Source organism: Cinclus cinclus, chromosome Z (genome assembly GCF_963662255.1).
Source record: "Cinclus cinclus chromosome Z, bCinCin1.1, whole genome shotgun sequence".
NCBI lineage: Eukaryota > Metazoa > Chordata > Aves > Passeriformes > Cinclidae > Cinclus > Cinclus cinclus.
In genome coordinates, this window is record NC_085084.1 from 57,969,449 (window position 1) to 57,982,594 (window position 13,146).

At 41.5% G+C, this 13,146-nt stretch overlaps 1 protein-coding gene across 1 annotated transcript; it reads right to left on the bottom strand.

Moving 5' to 3' along the window:
* Window positions 1–357: 357 nt before the first annotated feature.
* Window positions 358–2,439, bottom strand: LOC134056985 (acrosin-like). Its single transcript, XM_062513951.1, has 4 exons — window positions 2,240–2,439; window positions 1,605–1,870; window positions 1,172–1,317; window positions 358–711 (listed from the first exon to the last, which is right to left on the bottom strand). The coding sequence occupies exons 1-4, from the start codon at window positions 2,437–2,439 to the stop codon at window positions 358–360; spliced, it is 966 nt and encodes a 321-aa protein (XP_062369935.1).
* Between the last annotated feature and the right edge of the window lie 10,707 nt (window positions 2,440–13,146).

Genomic DNA, 13,146 nt, shown 5'->3' on the forward strand with positions numbered 1-13,146 from the left:
TTCCTTTCTTCTGCTGCACCCTTGCCCTCCTCTCTGACCAAGAAGAGTTTCAGTCCTTTGGACTGACTCTTTTCTATTGCATCTGATGTCTGTCCTCAGCCTAATTTTGCATGTACCAGGTATGGAAGTTCTTGCCTTGCGTGGGAGACTGAATGGGGCTGAAAACACTGTTAACAGTGAAATCAGGTCACTTTATTTCCACAGCTAAATCAGATTCAGGATTTGTGTGCACACAAGAGGAGAAGCATGAGCAGGATAGATCAGGCCTTAGGCACTGAGACTGCTTTTGGATCATCAGGCATTCATTGCCCCAGAAGAAAATGGTCATGGTCCAGTGCAGCCTGCACTGGATCCTGTTCATCCTGCTTCTCTATCCAGTTTTCTCCTTAGGTCCTGAAAGAGCTCCTGCACCCAAGTAAAAAATTCTACCAGCTTCTGGAGTGAAAATGGGCTGGAACTAAACCTATCCAATGGTGTTGGTATTGGCCTTGGCGTCTGGAGAGTGGTTAGGGCAGTCATTGAATGTCTTGATGCCTTTCCATCTGGCTGTGGGTCTATCTGGACCAGGATCCAGTCATAGAAGTGCTGAATGGAGGTGTAGACTCCAGGCTGGTTTGCTCTCTCACAGCTTTTTCCCCAGCTGGTTACACCAATGAGCCAGAAGAAGGCAGCATTGTTATCTTTGCACACCAGGGGACCACCGCTGTCACCCTGCAGTGGAGCAAGGGAGGAATGAGGTAATGTTGGGCGGCTGCTGTCAGCACTAGGGCTGTCTCCTTCTCTCTCACAGCCCTTGACAGAGCTGTATTACTGGTAGAGAAAGTCTCAGCTCACATGCTGGAGCCTCCAGAACTTTGGCTGGGAGCAGGTCAAGGGACTTGTACAGTAGGGCTCTCTCATCTCTGCACAGTGATCCTGGATGTGCAGGGGATGGATATTTCAGGGTTGGCATCTGGTTGCCAATTCTGGGTGTAGTGCCAGGTCTCTGGGACAATGGGGACACTGGGCAAGAACCTGCATATGGGAAAGGGGAGGGAAGCCCTAACAGTGGTGGGCAGCCAAGGCTGGGAGGGTTTACTGATCAGGCAAAGCAGGCCCTGGGCTGTGTTGGGCAGTGCTGCTCAGGCTGCCCACACTGCTGGGGGCTGAGGGGTTTGTCTCACATTCCTACCTGGCAGGGGTTGATGCCCCCCACTGGGTAACCAGCACACAAGTTTTGAGCATGGATGGCTCCTGTGTACCAGAGGCTGCTGTTACAGAGCTGGACATCAATGAGGTGGACCTTGGCCTCCTGCAGGACATCACTCTGTCTTTGAGCTGTGAGCACAGAAAGAAATGAGCATACGGCAGTTCCTTGGCCATTCCCCTCTCCTGCTGGGACATGAAGCCCTTCCCTAGGGCTTCCCTGGGGTTCCCTAGGCAAATTCCATGTTGTTATGCTTTCCCCCTTCTGTCTGGCTTTGGGGAGTGGTCAAGGACTACATCTCTAGAGGCAGACATTCTGCAGCCTGACTCTGGCTTCAGCCTCTGCTGTTGGGATGCCCAACCCATCTCCCTTGCGTGCCAAGTTTGCTCCAGGGCACGTGTTCTTTTTGGGAACTCACCTCTTGTAGTGGTAGAACTCCAACCAGCAATATAACAGGTTTTCAGCTCCGACACTTTCAATGTGGCGTCAGGCACACAGCCCAGCTGTACATAGTGGCTGCACACGACAGGCTGGTCCAATTTCAGCAAGGCAATGTCATTCCTCTCCTCACCAGGAATATAGTGTTCATGAACCCGTAGCAGCTTAATCTGGCGCACTTGCACCTCAGGAACCAGCTGAGTCAACCGGGTGGCCCCCATTACCACGTGCCACATGTTGCTGTTTCTAAGAAGTGCATGGAGAAAGAGGTGAGAGGGAGCAGAGTCATGTGCTGCAGCAGCACAAGAGTTCCCTGTCCTCTGCTTTGCAAGACAGAGAAGAAAGCAGTATGTATGACTGCCCTAGCATGGCTGAGGCTCTGAGAATGTTGACCTAGAGGCTTCTAGGAAGCAGTGGCAAGAGTGCAGAGTGTTCTCCTGGGTAGTGTCTCCATTGGGGTATGCAGTGCCCAGGGAACTGCAGTTCCTCCAGTTCCAGGGAACTGGAACCCAGTGGCCAGTACTGCAGGGAAACAGAATGGGAATAGCCCATGGTGCTGCCAACAGGGTACCTGCTGGTGTTGTGGAGATATACTCATTCCCTGCTGCTCCTTACCTGGCATTGATGAAGCAGTGGGCAGCTGTGAGAACCCACTCTGTGCTGATGAGGGACCCTCCACAAATATGCCCTGCGCCTGGTTCCCAGGGATCCTGGATGCTGACAATCCCAGCCCAGGCTCCTGGCTGGACACCTGTGCCACCGATGATGTGCAGTTCGCCATAGTCAGGAGCCATGGTGTCATAGTCATAAGCCATGGGGCCATAGGAAGCAGACATGGGCCAGAGACCACAGATCCCTCTGTAAACAGAAAGTCATTGCTGTCCTGCTTGGTAGCTTGCTGCTGATCAGGTTGAAGCTCAGCCAACTTCACTCCCCACATGGCATTGTTTGCATGGACAGCAGAGCCAGGGAATCCCATGGGGCATGTGTTTGTCCACCCCTGTTTCTTCTTGAGCCCCATAGACAAATTGTGCTGCAATTTGGGTACTGTCAAAGAGCTGAAGCTCCTGCATGGAGCTCACAACACTGTAGTGTGGCCAGAGAGGACAGGAAAAGCCCCTCAAATGTTGTCTAAACTCCCTCCAAGAACCTGAGGCCACTTACCCGCAGGTGTCCCATGTGCTGAGCACAGACCTGCACATGACCAGTAGGACAAGGACACACAGCAAATTCATCACTGCCAGTGACATGTATCAGCTGCAAGGAGTGAGGGCTCATTCAGTGCAGCTGCCAACTAATGCCTGCAGTACCTTTGGCCCCGGGGCTGATGTCACAGAGCAGCTGGTTCAGTGTTTTGGGCACAGTGGCCTTAGGGGGTGGGCAGTGGAGGGGCAATATAGCATCATAGAATCATAGACTGGTTTGGATTGGAAGGGAGTTTAAAGAGTGTCTAGTTCCAACTCCCCTGCCTGAACGCTTATTCTAGAGCAGGATGCTTGAAACCCCACCCCACCTGGATTTGAACATTTCCAGAGATAGGACAGCTTCTTTAGACAGCCTGTGCCACTGCCTCACCACCCATGAAAGTTCCAAGCAAGAAGGGAGGCAGAAGCTGGGACTGGACATTCCTGATAGGCCCCAGTGAATGCTCTGCTGGTAGGATCAGGGTGTTCAGGCCTTGTAGCAGGCAGCAGCATTTGGCTTCCAGCACTGTCTGCTGAAAGCTCACAGGAACACACACCCCATGGGGCATCACAGCTCTTTGGAAAGTTCACTGATGCCTTGCTCTCTGCATCAGTTTGCCACCAGGTTCTTCCCAAAAAAAACATTAAACAGAGAGTAGTGTGCATGTGTTTGGGTGCTGAGGATCCAACCCAGTTACAGCTGTGGTGTCCATGCTGGTCATGCCAGCTACAGTGACACCGTCTGGCAGACTCTATGTCCTTGCTGTCTGTGGCTTCTCTTGCTGCTCTGGGCCCACACTGATGAGGATGGTTTTGGCATCTGTGGTGTGTAGCCAAGGACATGCTATTTGAAGCTGCAGACAGGGAAGGATGGTCCTGTTCTCAGCCCCACATGCCAATCTCCATGACTTTGGTAAATCCCATACCAGTCTCATATCATCAGTCTGGCTGCTACAGCCTTGTTCCCCTGCTGGAGTACAGGGCAGTCACGGTAGAAAAGCAGGAGCCAGTCACACCTATTGAAGCTGCTGAGCAGAGCTAGGTCCCTGGAGGGGAGGAGCAATGTCTCTCTTACGGTGTCTTCTAACAGAAGCCACACCTGCTGTTGTACCCTGCCTCCCTTTACAAGACTTAGCCACTTAAACCCATCACAAGGCTGCAGAGAAGAATCGTGAGAACACAACAGAGAGGAGGTAAAAAAGGCCTAATGAGGAGAAACCCTCAGTCTGGTTAACTTCTCAGGGAGAAGGTGAACAATCAGGAATGGGAGCTTGGTACTAAAGGAGACTTCAGCCTGGCAAGAAATACTTCACAGACTCTAGCTGATGTATGGTAAGCTCAAATAGAAGGCAAGATGAGGTTTGGTGTTTTGATTTTTTACCAGTAAATGAAATTACTCTTAAGGCAGCTTGTGAAAGTAAGTCAGAGGCAAATAAATTTGAACACTGCTGAGCACTGTCATTTTTTGGGTGAATAATTTTTCTGTTGTTTATTTTAAAGAAGAGGGTAAGATTTTCTCAAGTAGTCTTGAATTTTGGCGAGTACAACCCTGTTCCAGGAGATCATCCCAAGGCAGGTGGCTCAGACAAGTGCAACTTCGTGATTTTGTTTGAAAGCTGTCCTGATGACCCAGCTGTGACTATTCCAGAAAGTCTACCCACATAGTTCCATACTCAGCATTAGGCCATTTTGATTCCAGTCTGAGATGCAAATTCTGTTCAGGCAGCACAAAGTTACAAAGCACCCTAGGCTCACCCTTTGTAATCCCTCTCTAAGTCTTCTACCATAAATGGGTCACTACATAGTTCTCAACCATCTGCTTGGGAAGGTCTTTGAGGAAAAATACTTGAATGGAATTTATTAAAACGTGGGGAATGTTTAAAAAAATCTCGTTTTAGGAAGAATTTCTTTTTCTGTTGCTCTTCTAGGTGTTGAAAGTTTGCTTCTTTAAATGTTTCTGGAAGAGCCTGTATTTTGCTCTTGTAAATGATACTCACACAGTGTTCTGTGTATCTATTTTGACAGGAGAGACGAGAAGAAATGAAAGCAAATAGAAAAGCAGAACAATACACAGAGAAGATAAAAAGATGGGGGGGAAAGTGAGTACTTCAGTTCACAAGAAAATACCAAAGGAAAGTAAGGTAATGATCAATTTGAGATCAAAATGTGTTGAAATCTCAGATTCTGAAGAGTTGGGAAGTATACTGCAATGTATCAAAATTGACCAAAAAAATTGTGTTAAAAATAGTGTTTGTGCATTCATTAATCTCCAGTAAGTGTACCTAATAAAAAATAAACATGTGTTTTATTTAATATACATTCTTTGCCTTGCTTGACTTGAATTGCCTTTCTTGAATTGAACTGGCAAGTATAAGAGTCTACCTTTTGTGAACTCATCTTTCAGTTTTAAAGTTATTTGCAGGAAGGTCTGCACCTCACATCAACAAGACATCTTCCTCTCTCTGATTCCTACCCCAGACTCTGTAACTGTCTGTGCTGTGTGTGTGAGGGGTGAGTGATCCACAGGGCAGTTTGGTCCTGAGCAGGTGCAGGCTGTGCTGGTTAGCCTGGAGAAAAGGAAACAGGGGAGATCCTACTGCTCTGTTCCACTCCCTGAAAGGGACTGTAGTGAAGTGGGGATTGGTCTCTCTTCCCAGGTAACAAGCAGCAGGACCAAAGGAGCCAGCCCTCAGGTTGCTCCAAGCAAGGTCTAGTTCAGAAAAATTTCTTTACCAAAGGCTTGTCAAGCTTTGGAATGGGCTGCCCAAGGAAGGGATTAAGTAACCATCCCTAGACATTATTAAAAACCACAAATACATCATGCTTAGGGGACATGGCTTAGTGGTGGACTTGTCAGTGCTAGTACAATATAGCGAACATCAGGAAAGGGGTAAAAGATCACTTACAGTTACTGGTGACACTTGACATTTTCTGTTGTGCTCATTTGAGTTTTTTCCTTAAGGATGTCTTCTAAGCCATCTTTAATACACATAGCCATCTGGACATCTTCCCTTTATGTATTTAGCATAGGACTAATAATGCAGTATTTATCACTATTAAGGAATATTGCCAGAAGGGTTTAGACTAATTTATCCACTTTGAAAAAAGTTATAGTTTAGGATTTATATGATGATGTAACAATGAGGACAAACATGCAACATTACCCTTTTTAAGTGCTTCTCAAAAAGTTAGAAGGCTTGACCATGATTTTATATCTAGACCACATTTCTTTGACAAGGAAATGAGCTTCCTGCTGTTTCTCCTTTCCACCCCCCTCATGTTACCTGGAAGTAAAAATACGTATTAAACTTTTTAATTAATTGATAAGAGGGTAATGTGCAGGAGGAAGATTACTTCAAGTATGTGTATTTTACTTTCAGATTTCATACTGGAAGTACTTAGAATATAGCTCAAATGCACATTTGCGCATTGATAATACCAACATTTTGGTTTTCCACATTCTGCTGGTATAGGTTGACCTTTATTTTCTTATTTGATATCAATAAAAAAACAGACCTATAAAAGAGGTGCCCTCATCCTTGTTTTGATTTATACAAGGTCCACTCCCAATTCTGGAAAGCTCAAGATTACAAAAGCAGATTAAGAGTGCCTCAGCCCTTCTCCCTATTTTCTGCTTGGTGCGTTTGCTCTTTCAGAGGTATAGTGTGAAATGTCTTCATATGTCCATTCTAGGGGATAATGACACCTCAGTGCTGTATACTGTGTCTGTGGAAAGGTGAAGTAAGATTAGGAAGGCAGCAATTTGGCTTCTTGGAAGACAGAAGAAAGGGAAATAATTGTTTAGCCACACTTCACCTGTCATTTACAGGTGCCATTTATAGTTAGGGTGCCTGGATTTGGTTGTAACACAGAAAGAAATGATTTTTCCCTGAACACATTATGTGTTTCTAGGTACCAAAAATATTTTTATGGGATCAACCTGTGCAGTGCAGGTGTGGGTGAGTATTTCTGACAACCTGTTGTGGTAAGTTTGTATGTCTGGGATCTAATTTCTTGTTTCTCCCTCTCTCACCCTCTTCCCCAAATCCTACAGCTACAGTACCCTCCTTGTTTAACAGAGCACAGTGGCTGTTGAAAAAAGAGACAGGAATTAACTCTACAAGACTGAACAGAGATGCTAGAAAAAGCTAACTACTGTATATAATATTTCTGGTTTTGCTGTTAATAACAGATGTCTAGGGATATGCACACATTGGGAATCAGAGAACCACAATTTGTTTAGATTGGAAAAGATCTTTAAGATCATAATTTTTAATCATGAACCTGGCACAGCCAAGTCCACCACTGAACCATGTCCTTAAGAATCCTGTCTACATGAATTTTAAATCCCTCCAGGAATGGTAACTCAACTACTTTCCTGGACAGCCTGTTTCAATTCTTGGCCATGCTTTCTATGAAGAAATTGTTCTTAATATCCAATCTAAACCTCCCCTTGAGAACTTGAGGTTATTTTCTCTTGTCCAGTCACTTGTTACCTGTGAGAAGAGACTGATCCCCACCTGGCTACAGCCTCCTTTCAGGCAGTTGGAGGGAGTGGTGAGGTTCCCCCTAAGACTCCTTTTCTCCAGGCTAAACATCCCCAGCTCTCTCAGCTGCTCCTTATGAGACTTGCATTCAGAACCCTTTCCAGCTCCACTACCCTTCTCTTGACACACTCCAGCATCTCAATGCCTTTCTTGTACTCAGGGGTCCAAAACACAGGATTTAAGGTATGGCCTCACCAGTGCTGAGTACAAGGGGACAATCCCTGTCCTGGTCCTGCTGGCCACACTATTGCTGGAACAGCCCAGGATGCCATTGTCCTTCTTGGCCACCTGGGCACTGCTGGCTCATGTTCAGCTGCTGTCTCCAGCACCCCCAGGTCCTTTTCCTGTGGGCAGCTTTGCAGCCACTCTGTCCCAGCCTGTGGCACTGCCTGGGGCTGCTGTGAGCCAAGGGCAGGACCCAGCACTGGGGCTTGTTGAACCTCACACCACTGGCCCTGGGCCATGATCCAGCCTGTCCAGATCCCTCTGCAGAGCCTTCCTGCCCTCCAGCACATCAACACTCCCATCCAGCTTGGTGCTGTCTCTGAGCTGAGTGAGGATGCCACAGTGAACAACTGTCTTCTTAACATGCAGCTTCCCTCATTGTTTCTAGTCTCTTAAACAAGTGACCTGACCTTGATTTTCCCATTTCCATCCACAAATTACAGGAAAAGAGAAGGGAGCCAAATGAGCAGGTTTCTGTACAATGAAACAACCCTTTTTAATATGTAAATATGCTTTTATATTTTGTAACTTGGATTTTGCACCCACCAGTATTCTCTTTCTTATTGGTAAAAACCTAGGGGGGATCTAGTTAGGAAGAATGTGGGAAAAAAACCTTTCTTGCCACTCTGGGGGAAAAAAAAACCCAACAAATGTTGGCTGTATTTAGGCTAAGCAGTTTAAGTAGCAATATCAGCTGCTGTTGCATGGAGATCCTAAACCCTGTCCAGAAATCTGGCAAGACCATCAGATTATTGATGTGACCTTCTGCACACAACTGTTTTTGATACTAGAAATGTATAAGAGAAAACTCTCATTTTAAAAAATTTCAGCCTATCTTTATCTGTATTATGGTCATTCTGTCTCTCCAGCTCTCTGGCTTTCAGTTTGAGAATAGAGTAGTCCCTATGACTGCAGCACACACATCCTGAATGAATTACTTGGCTTTGATTTCTCAGCTGAGATTCTTCGTCCATTTAAGACCAGAAATGAATTGCTCAAAAAAAGCCACACACATCTCCTTTCTTCACCCTTATTCTGTAGCTAGATACTAATTATTAGTGGGTTAACTTGGGACAATGTGATACAAGACTTTACATTAAGTTTGCTTTACTTAAAAATGAGTTTGTGAGCAATGATAGATAAGGATTAGTACGTGTGATTAAGGAATGAAAAATTAAGTAAAAAGATTCCATTTGCTAGCTGACCACTCCCAACTTTTTTTCTAGGGGACAACTTGTATTAAGTAATTTGTTTTCTCTACTTCATTTAGTTTTCAAGTATTTTCATACTGTCTTAGTTCAACTTACCCAAATGAGCATCGCAGAAGAGGACAGTCAAATGTGTTTATCTTATAATAAACAAAGCAACTTCCAAGCCAAAGAATCCCACCTTTTCTTTTTTTATGAGTGAATAATTTCTGGACAAAAGTTATTGTTTCTTGCTTTATTACAACAGTCTTTGATAGGTATGTAAAATAGACATCAGGTATATCAGTGATTCTTGGGAATAACATGTTCATACATGAGTGCTGACTTTATGGTATGTTTCTGCAAGAGGTTCTAAAATACACTTCTGTTCATTTGTGTTGATAATTGCCTTTTACTAATTTTGAAATTAGAACTGTCAAGATTTTAGAATAGCACATACATTGAAAGAAAATGGACATATGTGGATTTGTATTTAGTTTAACAGCTGATTGTAACATTGTTAATATTAAAAAAGGAACCAGAAACTCTGCATCAATTGTAACAGTTGAGAAAGTGGTAGACTTTTAAGAACTGACTCAAACTATCTGCTGAGAAGGCCTCCATTTTGGAGTAGGCAATTGTTAATCAGCAGTTCTCTCACCTGTGTACAACTCTGGGAGTTCTTTATCTTAACATTTTGAAATCTCTGTCCATTTGTCTCCCCACAATTCCTGTGTTCTCCCTGTTTTGCATTATAGTCCTTTTCAGCGTATTATATGTGAGAAAAATGCTTACTGTTTGAATAATTTTTAAAAAAAAGTTTAATAAGGGAATAAAAGGGGCACTATCCAGGCCTGGGGTGTTTTGACAATTAGCCAAAACCCACATCCTTAGCTTAAAAAAATGTTCTCTATTTACTACTGTTACATTACAGGGGCTACATGCATTTTCATGAGTTTTATACTTTATTCAGACATTCCTGTGAATTTAGATGTTCTAGGAATTCTTTTGCTTGGTTTTAGATTTTGACCTGTCTGTATGCCATCCTTCTGATTAAATCAATGTATTTTATTTCTTCTCATGGTTCCATCCTGTTGTTTTTACACTCTTTGATAATGAGGAGTGAGTAAATTGGCTCATAAATTTGATTCTGGTTTTTGTCACTGTTATCTTATAATTCAGATAAGATAGTCCACAAATGTAAGAAACAACATAATTATTTTACACCATCCCCTGAGTTAGTTCATGAATAAAAACATTTTAATATTACAAGTCTCTATTCTAATATTATGCTAACGCCTAAGATATATTTATTACACTACTATTTATAAAAGCTATACAGCACATACATAAACTGACAGGTTATACCAATAAGCTGTTAAAAGAGAATTATAAATTGTACCATATCAAAATATTTGTGATTAATTATTGTATGCAAAAGCTAATACATAAATGTGAAAGCCAATACCATATTGTCATTTATAACATTATAGAAGTAGCTTTTGAAAGAGAAAACTAAGCATAGGACCACCTTGATAAGTGTTATTTAAGGATGAAAGTGCTGTTGTGAAGAACTATGTTTCACATTAAAGACAAACTTTCATTTCTTGTGATTTCATTATCTGTTTCTGCCTGAGTGGTAAGAGGAGACAGAAATTATTATTCTCTGTCCTGTCATTGAGAAAGAAGATGAACTCTCCATTTTTCTAGGTAAGAAATGCTTTTGACAAAATTATACCATTGTAGAATGGTTGGATCTTGTAGATCAGGAAATAAAGTACATGTACTGTAGGAGAACAAGTTTCTGACCTAATTATCACAGTTACAGTTAATTATATTTGTGCAGACATTGTTGTTTTGTATTAGCAAAATAACAGTGGTTACTTATAAAAGTCAAAATTCTATTTAGGCTGTGTAACAAAGAGCAAAAGAAAAAAGCTTTACATAACTTCAGTAATGTTTTAGTGCTGTGACAAAGTAGTTGACATTTACTTACTTGAACTAATGTGTACTTAAGTCCTTTGCTGTTTCCTGTTGTTATGCATGACTGGAGGAATCAGCAGTATGCCAAGATCCACTCTGCTACTTATGTAAATTGGTGTTGGAAATGAAGGACACATCCTTTCTGTTTTAAATGCAAAGAGAAGAAAAAAATCTACCTGCTGCAATCCATTCCAACTGAGCAGAGACCTTAATTAGGTTTTTACAGCAGCATATTTTGTAAGAAAAGCTGTTAATTACAGATCAAAACAAGCAGGAGAAAAGAGCCATCAATTCTTCCAAAAGAAGAAGAGGAAAAAACCAAGATTTATAAGTAAAACACGTTGTGCTCTATTCTAATTCTTATGCTGTAATTGGCACAAAAATATGTAAAAACAGCTGGTGGAATTGATTTTTTTCTGGAAGTGAAAATGCATCCATGGAAAATGCATTAATTGTTTCCTGTTTTGTATTTTTTACTCCTATATGAAATGTGTAAGAGAATGTATAAGAGACCTATATGAAAATTCCACAGTAATGCAACAAAACAAATACCCATGGAGTCTGATGAAAATTAATTCATTTTCATTGGCATATCAAAAGTACAGCACTAAAAAATATAAATTTCCTTAGATTTGACCTGTGACATTGACAGTGCCTAGCTTGCTTATGTTTTTGGTTTGGCTAATATTGATTTCAAGTCTAAAAGCTGTTTTTGAGGATAATTATGAGCAAGCTTATTGGTTTTCTAAAATCTCTGTACTCATTCTCAGCACCCATTGCATGAGTGACTTTAAAGATGATACAAGTCTGCTTACTTACAAGCAAAGGAAACCTCCAGTAAATTTTGAAGCAACAAAAAAAAGTGGATATCACTTTCAGAGTGATATCACTCATTTGCAAGAAAGCAGCACGTAAAATGTTCAAGTTGTGTGTTACATCTAGAAATACCCTAAATCATATGAAGTGGTATTCTAGTTTGAAAACTGAATGTAGAGGATAACTGTATGTTTTCATAGTTGGTAGCAAATTAACCATATTGAGTTCAATAATGTTTACTACTGTTCTTACATACATTGGCTCTTGGAGTGCTTGGTTGTAAAGTCCTGCCACAGCACACTAACCACATTTAATAGGCTCTCTTTGTGAGGCTTCATTAAGTTTTTTTAAATTTATTCTTCTCCATTCAACCTCTGCCCTTCCATAGCAATTACCAGAACTTTGAAAGAAAAAGCAAAGGCAAAGAATACTTTCCAAAAGGGAAAAACAAACAAACAAAAAAAGGCTTATTCAACAGCAGGAGACAACTTTCAAAGAATTTTTAAGGCCTTAAAAAATTACAGTTTTAAACCAGGATGCATTAATTCCTGTGCATGGTGGGACATTCTTCCAACACATATGATCTGACTCTCTTCTATGCCACTGCTTCAAAGTCTCCCAGAGGCAAATACTTACCTCTGTACCACATGGAAGTATAGCAGGGAAGGGGCAGTTCTGGACATATATTTTCTCATTTAAAACAACTCCCTACTAATTTTACAGCATAAGGTAAAAATAAAAGATTGTACTTCACTAGACAGTGAAACCTTTCACTTTTGTGAAGGCAATGGCCTGAGAGTTTATACTTAAGAACAAAATAAAGCCTCTTCCTTAGCAAAGTAAACCGTCGCTGTTGGGGCAGATGCGACATACAAAAGGACACACTACATTTCAGAAGGCTAAATTATGTTTATTACAACAACATGCTGTCTTTTATACACTCTACAAAGTTTAAATTTTATTCATTGATTGAAGTAGATCAACATAAAGTTCATTGGTGTGAAATCATCTTTGCATAGCTGTAAATCAAGATGAAAAGACTTATAATTCTAATTTGAAATCAATTTTTTTTAAAAAAAATGCAGTTATACCAAGGAGAACTGATTTCCTGGCTTTATTCCAATGATATTTTTCTGACATACACTGGCCAAGTGTTGTACTTACACTTTCAATTTCATAAAACTCTTTATTAAATACTAAAAAGCTGCCAATAGTTTTTACTACAGAATAAAACCAAAACCATATTGGAATTTATTAAGTTTACTTAGTTCAGCTAGGGCTGTAAGCTGTAAAATAGTATATTTTTATTAGAAGTATTTTATTCTTTCATCCATTTATAGGTATGCATAGAATATACCTTAATACAGCATCTGAAAACAGAGGTTCCTAATAGACCTACTGGTGTTATATAAAATCAGTTTGCAGCTGTGCATCTCTATATGTGTGTCACATGAGAAGGGAACATTGTCCTTCCAGTTCCTCTATTTGTTGAAATTTAGCTTGCACTAACATTCAAACTTGAATTGTACCAGACTCAGTTTTATTCCTGAGAGTTCATTTAATATAGAGAAATAACTATT

Excerpts from the sequence above, each read along its gene's own strand:
- LOC134056985 (XM_062513951.1), bottom strand. The coding sequence starts at position 2,439 with ATGGCTTATGACTATGACACCATGGCTCCTGACTATGGCGAACTGCAC. Across the intron at positions 1,318-1,604 it reads GAGTTCTACCACTACAAGAG|CTCAAAGACAGAGTGATGTC; the intron begins GTGAGTTCCCAA and ends CTGTGCTCACAG. Across the intron at positions 712-1,171 it reads GGGGCATCAACCCCTGCCAG|GGTGACAGCGGTGGTCCCCT; the intron begins GTAGGAATGTGA and ends GCTCCACTGCAG.